Consider the following 16375-nt stretch of genomic DNA (forward strand, 5'->3'; position numbering starts at 1 on the left):
TGGACAGATGATCAAATCACTCCCTGCATGAATGAAGTGGGCAGTCCTGGGGAAATACCCGGAGGAGTCGATGCGAATCACACTTGGTGTGTGTGAGAGAGCTGAGCGTGGCCTTGGCATTTCTAAGCAGTTGGGGCCTTTGGTGAGTTAGGAGTTTTGAAACCAGGCTTTTAAAGTATCTTATGTTCTTGGTCAGTCCAGGGACTGAAGTACAAAATCTAGGCAGACACTCCCACTGCAGTCCTGAGGGAGTGCTGCACTATCAGAGGCGGTATCTTTCAGATGAAACATTAAATCGAGGCCCTGTCTGTGCTCTGAAGTGAACATAAAAGATCCCACAGCCACTATTTAGAAGAAGAACAGCTGTCAAGGTCAATATTTATCCCTCAAACAACATCACTAAAAAGCAGATTACGTGATAATTATCACATTGCTGTTAGTGGATCTTGCTGTGCAAAAATCACCTGCCACATTTCCTGACATCGTAACAGTGACGATATTTCATTGGCCAGGAAAGCACTTTGGGATGTCTTAAGGTTGTGAAAGGCGCTATAAAAATGCTATAAGTGTGGGCATGACTTTAAATCACACAGTATTCTGTTTTACATAATTCAAACCACAATTCACCATAAATCAAACTAGAATCCAATGCTGCACCTGACTGCTTGTAATGCGTTTATTTAACAATAATACCTCCTCCTTCTCTGTAAGCACCCACACTCTCCCTGGGGTCCGGTTACACAGGGTCTGCGCTCCCCACAGTATTTCACCTCCTAATTCACTCATTCTTGTGCCAGCTATCTGACTGTGGAAGGCATCATGTTTTCTCGTTCTCTCTGATTGCCAGGCACATGCTGCCCATTGCACCGACTGGGATAATGATCTGGAGAGGGATGCCTGGCCAAGCTTGCCCTTTGCTACCTAAGGGGGGCTGACTCCAATCACTGCCTGGGATGATGTGGGCTGACAGAACAAGAGATGGGCGGCACAGTGGCTCAGTGGTCAGCACCGCAGCCTCACAGCTCCAGCGACCCGGGTTCAATTCTGGGTACTGCCTGTGTGGAGTTTGCAAGTTCTCCTTGTGACCGCGTGGGTTTTTGCCGGGTGCTCCAGTTTCCTCCCACAGCCAAAGACTTGCAGGTTGATAGGTAAATTGGCCCTAGTATAGGTAGGTGGTAGGGGAATTGAGGGAAGGTGGGTATGTGGTAGGAATATGGGATTAATGTTGGATTAGTATAAATGGGTGGTTGATGGTCGGCACAGACTCAGTGGGCCGAAGAGCCTGTTTCAGTGCTGTATCTCTAAATAAAATAAATAAACTGCCCCAGACCCACTACAAGGAGGAGCTACCAATCCAGCAGGCACAGGTTACATGCGAACATACAAACTAGGAGCAGGAGTAGGCCACTCGGCCCCTCGAGCCTGCTCTGCCATTCAATAAGCTCATGGCTGAACTGATTACTCCACATTACCACCTACCCTCGATAACCTTTCACCCCCTTGCTTATCAAGAATCTATCTACCTCTGCCTTAAAAATATTTAAAGACTCTGCTTCCACCGTATTTTGAGGAAAAGAATTCCAAAGACTCACGACCCTGAGAGAAAAAAAATTCTCCTCATCTCTGTCTTAAATGGGTGACCCCTTATTTTTAAACAGTGACCCCTAGTTCTAGATTCTCCCACAAGGGGAAACATCCTTTCCACATCCACCCTGTCAAGACCCCTCAGGATCTTATATGTTTCAATCAAGTCGCCTCTTACTCTTCTAAATCCCAGCGGATACAAACCTAGCCTGTCCAATCTTTCCTCATAATATAGCCTGCCCATTCCAGGTATTAGTCTAGTAAACCTTCTTTGAACTGCTTCCAACGCATTTACATCCTTCCTTAAATAAGGAGACAAATGCTGTGCACAGTACTCCAGATGTGGTCTCACCAATGCCCTGTATAGCTGAAGCATAACCTCCCTACTTTTGTATTCAATTCCCCTCGCAATAAATGATAACATTCTATTAGCTTTCCTAATGACTCGCTGTACCTGCAAACTAACCTTTTGCGATTCATGCACAAGGACACCCAGATCCTTCTGCATCTCAGAGCTCTGCAATATCTCTCACCATTTAGATAATATGCTTTTTTTATTCTTTTGCCAAAATGGACAATTTCACATTTTCCCACATTATACTCCATTTGCCAGGTCTTTGCCCACTCATTTAACCTATCTGTATCTCTTTGTAGCCTCCTTATGTCCACTTCACAATATACTTTCCTACCTATCTTTGTGTCATCAGCAAATTTAGCAACTATACCTTTGGTCTCTTCATCTGAGTCATTTATATAAATTGTAAAAAGTTGAGGCCCCAGCACAGATTTATGCCTACTCTCAGTTTCCTGTTAGCTAACCAATCTTCTATCCATGCCAATATGTTACCCCCTCCACCATGAGCTTTTATTTTCTGCAATAACCTTTGATGTGGCACCTTATCAAATGCCTTCTGGAAATCTAAGTACAATAGATCCACCAGTTCCCCTTTATCCACAGCACCTGTAACTCCCTCAAAGAACTCCAATAAATTGGTTAAACATGATTTCCCTTTCACAAAACCATGTTGACTCTGCCTGATTACCTTGAATTTTTCTAAATGCCCTGCTATAACATCTTTAATAGCTTCTAACATTTTCCCGAAGACAGATGTTAAGCTAACTGGCCTGTAGTTTCCTGCTTTCTGTCTCCCTCCTTTTTTGAATAGAGGAGTTACATTTGCTATTTTCCAGTCCAGTGGAACCTTCCCTGAATCTAGGGAATTTTGGGAAATTAAAACTAATGCATCAACTATCTCACTAGCCACTTTTAACAGCCTAGGATGAAGTCCATCAGGATCCAGGGACTTGTCAGCCCGCAGTTCCAACAATTTGTTCAGTACCACTTCCCTGGTGATAGTAATTTTCTTGAGTTCCTCCCTCCCTTCCATTTCCTGACTTACAGCTAATACTGGGATTTTACTTGTATCCTCAATAGTGAAGACCGATGCAAAAGCCGGTTGCTTTCATCCTAGGAGTTCAGGCTGGACTTTAAAACCAGAACCCAGAGTGGGAAGGGGCAGTGTGCGACCTGTCGCTCACTCATTCCTCTTATGTCTTTGTTTCAATCTGGTCTCGGCCCCCACCCCCCCATGACTGTGTGAACGTTTGTGAACCAAGTGAAGTATTAGGAAAAATGAAAGAGGCTGTTCCTCTGGGTATCCTTGTACAAATAGGGAATGTGCGTGTTTGATCCCGGGATAGTCTGCCATCCTGCTGGGTGCTGTGGAATAATGTGCTGTGATAATGTGTGGGGCTGGATCCAGATAGGAAATTGCTTGACCTCCATGTACAACCTCAATGAGAGCGTTGCAAATTGCCGCTTGTTAAAGCTGCTGCAGACTGTCAGACTGTGCTCCCATCTCATTGCCCCACAACAAGAACTCAGGAGACTGAGAACCTGAGTCGTGGTGTGTGCAGGTTGCAGCAGACCCCCTAGTTTTTACTGCCCTTTCTGGTGCTCCTCTCTCCACCTGTCTGCTTCGGGGAGAGGCATTCCAGCAGCACCAGTGGGCATCCATCATAGCGAGCTTCGAGGGTGAATACCAGCAGGCTGTTTGACTCTGCAGGCATCACAACTGAGGCAGTCGAGAGATGTGAGAGAATTGCAAGCATGTAGGGAAATGGGATGAGGCAGGAACATTCGGTATGCAGACATATGGAGGGAAAATGGCAGAGAGAGCGAGATGGGGTGACTTTCGGTTACTGTGATAGAGTCAGAACTACAGTTAGACAGAGAAAGAAACAGAACAACAGAAGCAGACAGGGGGTGAAAAACAACTACAGTTACTGAGAGAGAGAGAAACACATAGAGGGTTCGAGAGAGCCATAAATACATACAGGGACATCTATGTAGGGAGAGAGGGGAGAATCATAGCATTCTCACAACAACTGGAACTAGTTTTTTTATGGTCATGTGAGGACATGTTTACAAAACATGAAAATAAAATAATTTTGCTCCACCAGAGTTTAGGTGTGTCCATCCATGACTACAGTATCTTCACCTGATGCATGTGTGTGTGTTGGTGTCTCTGTGTGTATGCTCATCTGTGTGTCTGTGTGTGTGGCTCTCCCACTCCCACTCTGTCCCTCACTCTGTCCCTCACTCTCTTCGTCTGTGCGACTCCATCTGTGTGACTCGCCCTCCGTCTCCGTCTGTGTGTGACTCTCTCTCTTTCTCTCTCTGTGTGACTCTGTCTGTGTGTGACTCTCTGTCTGTCTGTGTCTTTGTGTCTCTGTGAGTGCACATGTGTGTGTGTAGTCAGGGATAGTGGCCAGGAGCTGGAATCTGGTTGGTTTTTGTGTGCTGTCACTCGGCTCACACCTCTGCCTACCTCCTCGGCTCAGGTGAACCAGCTCCCTGGGACTATCAGGGTTATGTATGACAGCGGGCAGACAACTGAGCTTGGTGCCAAAGAAAGTAAGGAAACAAAACTGGAAAAGCTGGAAATATACAGTGGGAATCTGTCAACGTCTGAATGAGACGGGGCAGGTTACAGTTTAGGGGGGGAGGGAGAGAGCCAGGGGAGCTTGTGTATCTGTGTCTCAGTTGGCATGATGGAGGAATACCCAGGCTCATCCCCAGGATTATTGTTGACTGACAGCCTGTAATTGATTCTACTCCCTGCACACACTCGCACGGCAAAACTCATCTCAGCAGCTAAACTAGTAGCCGTCTGAAGAACTGAGAAAATACACATTACTGACATCCACTGACATATCCAATTTCTAATCCCACACCAACACTCCAGGCATGTGTTCTTCAACTGGCTTTTCAATCACACGGCAGTCTGTTCCCAACTATACCAACCCCCACGCCATCTCCAGGGATACTCACTCCGACAAAGGAGCTTACTGTTCCATTTACCCCCTCAATTCTTAATCTTTTCCCGTCCAAAGTCTCTCTCTGAATGGAGTTATGGATTTATATCCAGGGATCTCTCAACAAGGAACTCTGTTTCTGCTTCAGGTGATTCTGTGTTTTGTCCTCTTGGTGGTCTGTAGTGTGGGGGTGGGATGGGTGCCTGGTTATGGTTTCACAGGCACTGACGGGCCCTGTGTGTCTTGCCCCAGTGGTCATTCTGGCCTTTGTTTGGCGGAGAGTTTCTCTCTCTCATCTGTTGACTTTTTTTTAAATAAAATAAAACCACCCAGTTTGTATATTTACAGGAGCAGGAAAGGAGGGAAGTTTTAAGTGAACCCGAATCCTGGACAGGCCCTTTTCGGTAGCTCCGGACCTCGTGCATGTGTTTTTTTCCACCTTATTGGTTGAAAGTAATGAAGGAACTTGCATTTCTATAGCGTCTTTCACAAACTCAGGACATTCCAAAGCGCTTTACAGCCAATGAAGTACTTTCTTGAAGCGTAGTCACTGTTGTAATACAGGAAAAGCAGCAGCCAATTTGCGCACAGCAAGATCCCACAAACAGCAATATGATCCTGACCAGACCATCTGTTTTAGGGATGTTGATTAATGGGTAAATATTATCGGGGTGGGGGGGGGCATTCCTCTGCTGTTTCAATCAATAATGGCCGTGGGGAGCTTATACGTTCACCTGAGAGGCCAGCCAGAGCCTCAGCTCTCCCAGCGTCTGTCCACCGACTGCTCCTGGAATGAGTGTGCAGGCATGATTGGGTTCGTCCCTACCCATCCCATAATCGCTAGCCTGCTGGTGCTTTTACTGTAGGCCAGGATTGGAGAATGGTCAGTTTTTTAAAAATTCATTCATGAGGTGCGGACATTGCTGGCAAGGCCAGTATTTATTGCCCATCACTAATTATCCTGAAGATGTTGGTAGCAATGAGCTGCAGCAGTCCACCATGGCTTTGTTTTTGATACAACTGAGTGACTTGCTCGGCTCTTTGAGAATACAGTTACTGTGAGAAATACAAAAATGCTGGTGGCACCTTAAGCTCGTCCACCTCCTCAACATCTCCAGGGAAGGAGAGGGGAGAAATTTGGAAACTAAGTAAGCAAAGCAGAGACGAAAATAAATGGGCAAAATACAAGTTGTGTCTCTCTTTCAACTTCCTGGTGCTAACTGCTGGAAAGGCAATCTCTGATAGGGAAGCGATTTGTGCATCCAACCAGCAGACTCTGGGCGTTCCATTTCCTGTGGCTGGAGGATGATGCTTCCTGTTCTATCCTATCCACCTCCCAGCTGTCTCATCACTTGTCCTGTTTTAGCCGATTTGGCTCCCACACCCTATGCTCTGTTGGCTTCTGGATTTACTTCCCAGGAACACCCAATGGGTCATGACCTCCTTGCCCATGCAAATGCAGCATTGAGATGCTCCCAGTCTGTGCTTGTGTGCCCCTTGCCTTTACTGCCTCTCAGTGATGTCTTTAAGAAGTATTTATTTGTCACTTAGTTAATAAAAGTTCCTCTAAACCATCAATAAACTTTCTCTTTTTTAAAATTCATTCATGGGATGTGGGCGTCACTGGCTTTGCCAGCATTTCTTGCCCATCCCTAATTGCCCTTGAGAAGGTGGTGGTGAGCTGCCTTCTTGAACCGTTGCAGTCCATGTGGGGTAGGTACACCCACAGTGCTGTTAGGAAGGGAATTCCAGGATTTTGGCCCAGCGACAGTGAAGGAACGGCGATATAGTTCCAAGTCAGGATGTTGTGTGACTTGGAGGGGAACTTGCAGGTGGTGATGTTCCGATGCATCTGCTGCTCTTGTCCTTCGAGGTGGTAGAGGTCGCAGGTATGGAAAGTGCTGTCTAAGGAGCCTTGGTGCGTTGCTGCAGTGCATCTTGTAGATGGTACACACTGCTGCCACTGTGTGTCAGTGGTGGAGGGAGTGAATGTTTGTGGATGGAGTGCCAATCAAGCGGGCTGCTTTGTCCTGGATGGTGTCGAGCTTCTTGAGTGTTGTTGGAGCTGCACCCATCCATCACACTCCTGACTTGTGCCTTGTTGATGGTGGACAGGCTTTGGGGAGTCAGGAGGTGAGTTACTCGCCACAGGATTCCTAGCCTCTGACCTGCTCTTCTAGCCACGGTATTTATATGGCTACTCCAGTTCAGTTTCTGGTCAATGGTAGCCCCTAGGATGTTGATAGTGGGGGATTCAGCAATGGTAATGCCATTGAATGTCAAGGGGAGATGGTTAGATTCTCTCTTGTTGGAGATGGTCATTGCCTGGCACCTTTGTGGCGCAAATGTTACTTGCCACTTATCAGCCCAAGCCTGGATATTGTCCAGGTCTTGCTGCATTTCTACACGGACTGCTTCAGTATTTGATGAGTTGCGAATGGTGCTGAACATTGTACAATCATCAGTGAACATCCTCATTTCTGACCTTGTGATTGAAGGAAGGTCATTGATGAAGCAGCTGAAGATGGTTGGGCCTAGGACACTACCCTGAGGAACTCCTGCAGTGATGTCCTGGAGCTCAGATGATTGACCTCCAATGACCACAGCCATCTTCCTCTGCACTAGGTATGACTCCAACCAGCAGAGAGTTTTGCCCCTGATTCCCATTGACTCCAGTTTTGCTAGGGCTCCTCGATGTCAAGGGCAGTCACTCTCACCTCACCTCTTGAGTTCAACTCTTTTGTCCATGTTTGTACCAAGGCTGTAATGAGGTCAGGTGCTGAGTGGCCCTATCGGAACCCAAACTGGGTATCACTGATCAGGTTATTGCTAAGCAAGTGCCGCTTGATGGCACTGTTGATGACACCTTCCATCACTTTACTGATGATTGAGAGTAGACTGATGGGGCAGTAATTGGCTGGGTTGGACTTGTCCTGCTTTTTGTGTACTGGACATACCTGGGCAATTTTCCACATTGCAGGGTAGATGCCAGTGTTGTAGCTGTACTGGAACAGCTTGGCTAGGGGCATGGCAAGTTCTGGAGCACAGGTCTTCAGTACTATTGCCGGAATATTGTCAGGGCCCATAGCTTTTGCAGTATCCAGTGCCTTCAGTCGTTTCTTGATATCACGTGGAGTGAATCGAATTGGCTGAAGTCTGGCATCTGTGATGCTGGGGACTTCAGGGAGAGGCCGAGATGGATCATCAACTCGGCACTTCTGGCTGATGATTGTTGCAAATGCTTCAGCCTTGTCTTTCGCACTGATGTGTTGGGCTCCCCCATCATTGAGGATGGGGATATTTGTGGAGCCATCTCCTCCAGTTAGTTGTTTAATTGTCCACCACCATTCACAGCTGGATGTGGTAGGACTGCAGAGCTTAGATCTGATCCGTTAGTTATGGGATGCCTGGTGCTGCTCCTGGCATGCCCTCCTGCACTCTTATTTGAACCAGGGTTGGTCTCCTGGCTTGATGGTAATGGTAGAGTGGGGGATATGCCAGGCCATGAGGTTACAGATTGTGGTTGAGTACAATTCTGCTGCTGCTGATGGCCCACAGCGCCTCATGGATGCCCAGTTTTGCGTTGCTAGATCTGTTTGAAATCTATCCCATTTAGCACGGTGATAGTGCCACACAACACGATGGATGGTATCCTCAATGTGAAGGCGGGACTTCGTCTCCACAAGGACTGTGCGGTGGTCACTGCTACCAATACTGTCATGGACAGAAGCATATGCGGCAGGCAAATTGGTGAGGACGAGGTCAAGTATGTTTTTCCCTCTTGTTGGTTCCCCCACCACTTGCCGCAGACCCAGTCTAGCAGATATGTCCTTTAGTACTCGGCCAGCACGGTCAATAGTGGTGTTACCGAGCCACTCTTGGTGATGGACATTGAAGTCCCACACCCAGAGTACATTCTGTGCCCTTGCCACCCTCAGTGCTTCCTCCAAATGCTGTTCAACATAGAGAAGTACTGACTCATCAGCTGAGGGAGGGTGGTAGGTGGTACTCAGTAGGAGGTTACCTTGCCCATGTTTGACCTGATGCCATGAGACTTCATGGGGTCCGGAGTCAATGTTGAGGATTCCCAGGGCAACTCCCTCCCTACTGTTAACCACTGTCCCGCCACCTCTGCTGGGTCTGTCCTGCCGGTGGGACAGGACATACCCAGGGATGGTGATGGCAGTGTCTGGGACATTGTCTGTAAGGTATGATTCTGTGAGTATGACTATGTCAGGCTGTTGCTTGACTAGTCTGTGGGACAGCTGTCCCAACTTTGGCACAAGCCCCCAGATGTTAGTAAGGAGGACTTTGCAGGGTCGACAGGGCTGGGTTTGCCGTTGTCGTTTCCGGTGCCTAGGTCGATGCTGGGTGGTCCGTCCGGTTTCATTCCTTTTTATTGACTTTGTAGCGGTTAGATACAACTGAGTGGCTTGCTAGGCCATTTCAGAGGGCATGTAAGAGTTAACCACATTGCTGTGGATCTGGAGTCACATGTAGGCCAGACCAGGTAAGGACAGCAGATTTCTTTCCCTAAAGGACATTAGGGAACCAGATGGGTTTTTACAACAATCGACAATGGTTTCATGGCCATCATTAGACTAGCTTTTAATTCCAGATTTTTAATTAATTAAATTCAAATTCCACCTTCTGCTGTGGTGGGATTTGAACCCATGTCCCCAGAGCAATACCCTGGGTCTCTGGGTTACTAGTCCAGTGATAATACCACTACGCCACCGCCTCCCCTATTCAGTTTTCTGCTGGAGTACGTTAACCCTAGTCTAGATACTGAGGCTGTTTGACTTTGGAAGTCCTATGTTTGAGTTAGAAGCCGGGCGTTTTGCAGTTGGGTTGAATGTCCCCAGGCTAGGAAATGAAGAGGAGAATCGGTCAGGAATCCGACTGCCGATTGCTACCCAGCTGGGAAGCAAGCACATGTGTGTGGGCACAGAGGCCAGGATAGGATTGGGACCTAGTGGTGGTGGTGCCCGCTACGGTCGAATAGCCTGTTGTTCATCTGTAGAGTGGCCACTTGAACATGGTGTGGGAGGTGGGTTTTGAGTGCTGTCTTAGCCAGAGGACAGGAGTGGAGGTGGGGGAATAAAGAAAGCAGCATTGAAAAAATGAGGAAGATGGTACTTGCAATGATTAATGTGCCATCACCTCTTCACTCCCTGCGTGAGAGATTAACGATTACCTGCCACTTTACTCTCACCATGTACGTTGTGTTGGTATCAACTGTTCGACCTCAACATTATTTACACATTGCAGTTTGTCACCTTAAAGAAGCTTTCTTTCCCTTTACCTACAGGGTGTGGAATACAGATTTTTAACACATTACAGAAACAATTATCCATTCAACGAGTGCTCAGTGTATAATGTGTCTCTTTTGTGTTTTAATTTGCACCCACTGACAGGTCATTATTCTCGAAGACTATGCAGATCCATTCGATGCTAAACAGGCTGGAGTGGCCCAGGTGGGACAAGAGAAAGTTACCGAGAATGATGGTTACATGGAACCTTACGAAGCCCAAAAAATGATGGCAGGTAATAAAAGTATGTATAAAAGGCCATTGAGTGGAGCTTGGAGCCCACAGCGTTTCCCCACGAGCTCCATTTAATGTGGACAGGTCGGCACTGCCTGCAGTGTGTATTGCAATGTCCTATTAATCTGAATCCAGATAGGTTTATGACAAGTGAATAAAGCCCGGGCAAGTGTCTTGTCTGTTTCAACACCAACTTGCATTTATATAGCACCTATAACTGAGCCAAAACGTCGCAAGGCACTTCACAGGAGTGTTATCAAACAAAATCTGATGCCGAGCTACATAGCTTGGACAAAGGGGTAGGTTTTAAGCAGCATCTGAAAGGAGGAGAGAGAGAGAGAGGTGGAGAGGTTTAGGGAGGGAATTTCAGAGCCCAGGTGAAGTGATTAAAATCGAGGATGTGTTATGTGTATCTGGTAAGTCACTAACTGGCTTCTCGGAATTGGAGCAGTCAAGTGTCTGCCTCAGTGTGTAGTAGCCTCCTTTGAAGCAGTCTCTGGTGGATTCAAGCCCCACTCCAGGATTTAAGCCCAGCGCAGGTCTCAATTGTCATGAGGTTTGGCTTCTCGACATTTTAAACCCAACCCCATCTGTCTGTTCCAGCGATTCAGGTGGATGTTATAAATTCAGTGGCAATAACATCACCATCTGCAAGTTCCTCTCCAAGTCACACACCATCCAGACCAGGAACTATATCGCCGTTCCTTCACTGTCGCTGGGTCAAAATCCTGGAACTCCCTTCCTAACAGCACTGTGGGTGTACCTACACCTCAAGGACCGTAGCGGATCAAGAAGGAGGCTCACCACCACCTTCTCAAGTACAATTAGGGATGGGCAATAAATGGTGGACTGGCCAGTGACGCCCACATCCCATGAACAAATAATAAAAACAATTTAAAGGCGAGCAGAGCTTTCTCCCAGTCTATATTCCTCATGCAACCAACACCACCAAAAAAAACCCAGATTAACTGCTCATCCATCTCCTGCAGTTAGTGGGATCTTGCTGTGCACAAATTGGCTGCTGCGATTGCCTACATAACAACAGTGACTGCACCTCATTGGATGTGAAATGCTTTAAGACATTCCCATTGGCAGGATAAGACATGGCAACAATATGAATATTTCTTTCTGATCATTAAAAAAAAAATCACTCGCAGCCGACTTGAAGTTCTGTGTTCTGTTACCCGAATGTCAGCTCAAAAGCCGAAGGTGGTGATGGAGCTTTGTGACACTAATAATGGTGCCTCAGTGTCTTCAGCTTTTTAAAAATATTCGGGCCTGCTCCTGTTTTTCTTTTCTCTCGTCTCCTGTCCTGAAGGCTTGTGTTACCGTGTGTTCTGCCGGACCGGCTGACCTGCCACATTTCATTTGTCTCAAGCTTTGACCCTGGGTTGATCTCGGCAAATCTGAGCAAAGTGTAACCTGTACTGGGCCTCAACTGGGCTAAGGAGGGGGCAAGGAAGGTTGAGACAGGGCAGCCAGCCTGGCTTCCCCCAACCTGTGTCATCCAGTCTCAGCTGTCAGATCGTGCATGTGTGTTGGGCATCGAGGGAGGGAGGGGCCGACCAGCTCGGTGAGTCTCCTAGCTCAGGGGGGATCGCTGTCTCTGCTTAGGCATGAGGAATGGACAAGCTGTGGTGGAAGTGATCCCCAATGGTCAGCATCTTCAGAAGAGAAGGGAGCAAGATTGGTCTGGGTAAGAGGGGGAATAAAGACTGAGAGTCTATCACTCCTTGCAAGTCTTCTGTCTCTCTTTAGTTTCTGTCAGCCTGCGATTATATCCTTGTTGTTGGATTCTATTGAATAGATTCTTGTTTAATTACTCCTTCCAAAGACTGACATCAACCTACTTTGGCCACATTCCTTATATTAGTTTACGAATGATCTCTGCTGTTGAACCAGTTGTAAAGCCCTTTTGTCTGTTGGACACTAAGGACCTGTTTTCTTCTTATTCCTTTGACTTGTTTGTTGTCCTTTACCATCATGTGACCTTCCCACACACAAAAGCCCTCGCACAAGTTTGCTCTGTTGTGCTTGTGGTTCTATACAGCGTCTGTTTGTCTGTGAGTGCTTTAACACAGATTGTCCGGCTGTGACATTCTCTCTCTGTTGCGCCTGGTGTAAAGCAATCAGAATGAGTAGCATTCCCCCTCTTCACCCCCCAGAGTGAGTCAGTGCATTGACTGATCTCATCGCTAGCAGAGCACTGAGTTCCATCAGTTTGATTGAAGTGAAGTCTGTGCCTTCAAATCCAGTTTCATTACGTATGCAAAAACAAAATGTTAATGCATTCACTTGTGATTATATTAACTTACAACCACCTCTCTGAGCACAAGAAAGCTGGTGATTAGCACAAATACGATCCCCATGAGGTAATGGGAACAATTGTATTTAAAGGGCAGGCACAGTCAAATCACTAACTGTTGACGTACATAATTATATTTCCTGTGAAAATGATTCTGCCCATGATTTAAACTTTTCTTCTATTCGGCTTGTATCCATTGCACACCCAGCATGTTTCAGACATCACGGGTGGGATTTCTTTTTGTTTGAGAAGGCAGGATCGGGGGCGGCCACTTAAACCCGCCCCTTGGGTTGGCGTGCTGGTTTCCCAACGCGGACCCGCACGCTCCAGGTTTAAAAGGCTCTGCTAAGAGCCGGAGGAGGGAACCTGCCCGACGTCACTAAGCGGCCGGTTAAGCCACTTAACGGGCTTATTGGCAGCTCGATGAGGACCTGTCTTGAATCTTTGTTTGGAGGCACGGGATCCACGCCGGGTCTGAACCAGTTCAGGGAGGAGGAGGAACCGCAAACAAAGTGGGAAGACACTCCGATTGGTGGAACAGCAGCAAGAGGCTCCATCAAAGAGGGAAGGCTCAGTAAAGGCCCTCAATCACAGGCACCCAGTCCCACCGAGTCAGAATTATCTGTCACATTTCCTCACTCCTGACAAGGGAAATTTGCAGGGGGTGGGTTTTTGGATGGGTCCCTCACGGGTTCATGAGAGGGGGGTTTCAGGAATACTGCAAATTCCAGTAGAAAGGAAGGAAGGTCATAAAGGGAAATGGGATTAAGCTACTCTGAGATAGAGTTGACTAGTGATGAGCAACAATCTCCAGGAGCAGAGGCAGACCCACGGACAACAGGACTGCAGGGGTCAAGAGTGAAGGGCAGGAAGGCAACGAAGGCGAGGCCTTCAGCACAGGATCTACCACCAACAGAGAAGCTACCTGGACAGGTTGGAGCATCAGTGCTTCAGGAGGCTGCACCTGTCCAGGCAAATGGTCACTGATGAGGGGGTCGCAGGAAATGTCACCATGACAAAATGAAGACACCGAAGTCTGCCTTGGTGCAACAACAAGGTTTATTGAAGTACTGCATGAAATTATTTATTAGAGACACCCAAGTGACCCACTAAGTACCAATGCGGTGACCTGTGTTCATAGCCAGTCCTACAAGGTGCTCCCCCTGTGACTGAGGATGAGGTGGAGGAAGATTCTGCTAGTGCCTGCCTGGGCCTGAGATGCCTATGGCACTCACCCTCGTCGTGAAGGTACCGGGGGATGAGGGCGCCTCCAAAGGCTGCTGCACTGGCATCACTGCAGGGGCAGCCTCTGTCATAGGGTGTAACTCCACAGAGGTTTCGTATGTTGGAGGGGCCATGGAGTCAGATGGTGATGATGATGGAGCCCTGTGAGGGATGGCCCCTCATCGCTATCTGTCAACTCCTCAGCCCTTTGATTGCTGGTGCGCAGCTGGTATCCATGCCATGCTTCATTGGGTCATTTGTGCCACTGACTGGGTTGATACTGCAGACTGTGGCGTGGATTCTATGCATGTCAGTGCACTGCTCCTGCATCCACTCTGAGTGATGCTCTCGATGAGGTTGGCCACTCTCTGAAAAGAGGAGCTCATGTGTTGAAAGCACTGGGACATTGTGGAGCGTGAGATGAATGGACCCTGTAGAACCTCGGGTATGTCCAACGTGGGCACACATCTCACACTGATTCTCCAGGTAGAGCCACCTGCTTCGTGACTCCCCAGGCTCTGCTGAGCAGGGGTGTGTCTTTCCTCCATCCTCCGAGGGAGACTGGCCACAGCTGACTGTGCCTCCCCCTATGCTCCTGCTCTGATGTGATGTGTGCTTCACCTGTGCTGCCCTCTTTGAAAATGTGCGAGGACCCACTGAGGTGTGAGCACTTGTGTTGGTGGAGGCTGCGTAAGAAAGACGTGACTGTGCAGGCAGCGAGGTGTCTTCCTCCTCTGACTCCTCGGGATCTTGTTGGCACTGCGTGGGTCATCGAGGCTGCTGAGCACACATCTCTGTCTTTCCAGACCTGAGGAGGTCATTGGAACATTTCCTGCACTGTACCCAGTTCCTCCTCCCCACTCCTCAGCTGCTGACCTCATTAACCACCTCCAGCCATGACCTCTTGGTGAGCTTTGCAGGCTTTCTGTTGCCACTGGCAGGGAACTAGATATTTCTGTGCTCAGTCACAGCCTCCAGCAGCACCTCCAGTGATGTGTCAGAAAAACAGGGGTTGGGGGGTGGGGGGTGGGGGTGCTGCCCTGCTACGGGGACCCTCCCTTCCCACTGCCCTCTGCTCTGCTCCATCCTCCAGTCTTTGGATGAACGGCAACCTCAGCAATGGCCGTCGCCTTCCCTTTACATCGGGCCCGCTGCTGCTACAGTCCCGCCTCGTTCTCGCGTCTGCTGCTGCTAATTGGGCAGCAAACATGACTCTAGGCCAATTGCCTGCTTTCCATATTGAAATTGCAACGCGTGTGCATATTGGCGCGGCGTGGGATCGAGTCCCGGAAATGACCGCAACGTCGGGGTTCCGACCCCGGAATGGAAATCCCGCCCCAAAGCCATTCAGAAGTATGAATGAAGTGAAAACAAAGCCAGTCGGTTCAGGCTGGCTATTTCTGACTCAAAGCCAGAGATTTATCAGCATCCGCCAAGCTACAAACTTCCTCCACCAATAGCTATCAACCCGTAATTCGCAGTTGTTGGACTCTGCACCTTTTAAAAGAGCAGGCCATCTTAAATGCAGCAGAATAATACGCTGAGAGTTATGTGGTTTAACACGTGTACCTTTTATAAAACAATGCATCATCTGACTTACAATGAGCAATGCCATGTCAGGGCATCAAGTGAAGTTAAAGTTTATCGTGATTCTTTTATTTTGATCTCCTATTTCTGGGGACCTCTTGCACTTCTAGTTGCAGGGGGTGGGGGTGGGGGAGGCAGATGTTTTATAGACAATTGTTCTCTAGCCTCTGCCCGCTGTCTCTCAACCTTCCTTTTTTGTCCCCATTTTATTGATGCTCTGATGGTCTTCACTTCCCTGGATTATCCCTCCTAAACTCCACACTCTTCCTTCTCCCCCCCATCCTCACTGTGTTGAAATCTGTGCCCCATGACTCTAATTCAGTCCCTTCCAGGATCTTAATGCTGCCACATTCCTTCCCTCCCTTTTACAATTTGCAATCTTTTAACATTCAAGCTTAGAGTTACCCCTACTTAGCCTGACCTGGGCTTTCAGCCCTGCTGCTGTCCTGTTCTGTGCACCCTGAGACTGGCGATTCAGCCTGGGACTTCCCTGTCATGTATACCTTATCCCCACACAACGTGGTTTGTGTTCTCTTGAGTACGGGAGAATGAGGAGGAAATCTGATTGGGGTGTTTAAAATGTTAATGTGATTTGATTAGGATGGACTTGGAGAAACTATTTCCTTTGGCCAGGGAATCAAGAACGAGGGGATAGCATCTTAAAATTAGAGCCAGACCATTTGCAAGAGAAATCGGAAGCAACTTTTCACGCAAAGGGTAGGGGAAATCTGGAATTATCTGCCTCAAAGGCTGAGGATTCTGAGTGTCAATTGAAACTTTGAAGAGTGAGGTTGATAGATTTTTTTGGGGG

At 47.9% G+C, this 16375-nt stretch overlaps 1 protein-coding gene across 5 annotated transcripts in view; it reads left to right on the forward strand.

Moving 5' to 3' along the window:
* The window catches only part of LOC137350678 (SH2 domain-containing adapter protein F-like), a 207049-nt gene that overhangs the window by 11288 nt on the left and 179386 nt on the right, over window positions 1–16375 (forward strand). For 3 of the 5 annotated variants that reach the window (XM_068015535.1, XM_068015537.1, XM_068015539.1), the window contains exon 2: window positions 10320–10458. In XM_068015535.1, coding sequence (XP_067871636.1) covers window positions 10320–10458 — 139 coding nt within the window. The remainder of the gene's footprint in view (window positions 1–10319; window positions 10459–16375) is intronic. The other 2 variants (XM_068015536.1, XM_068015538.1) reach the window with 1 other exon arrangement.

The sequence above is a fragment of the Heterodontus francisci genome, chromosome 35 (genome assembly GCF_036365525.1).
Source record: "Heterodontus francisci isolate sHetFra1 chromosome 35, sHetFra1.hap1, whole genome shotgun sequence".
Taxonomy (NCBI): Eukaryota; Metazoa; Chordata; class Chondrichthyes; order Heterodontiformes; family Heterodontidae; genus Heterodontus; species Heterodontus francisci.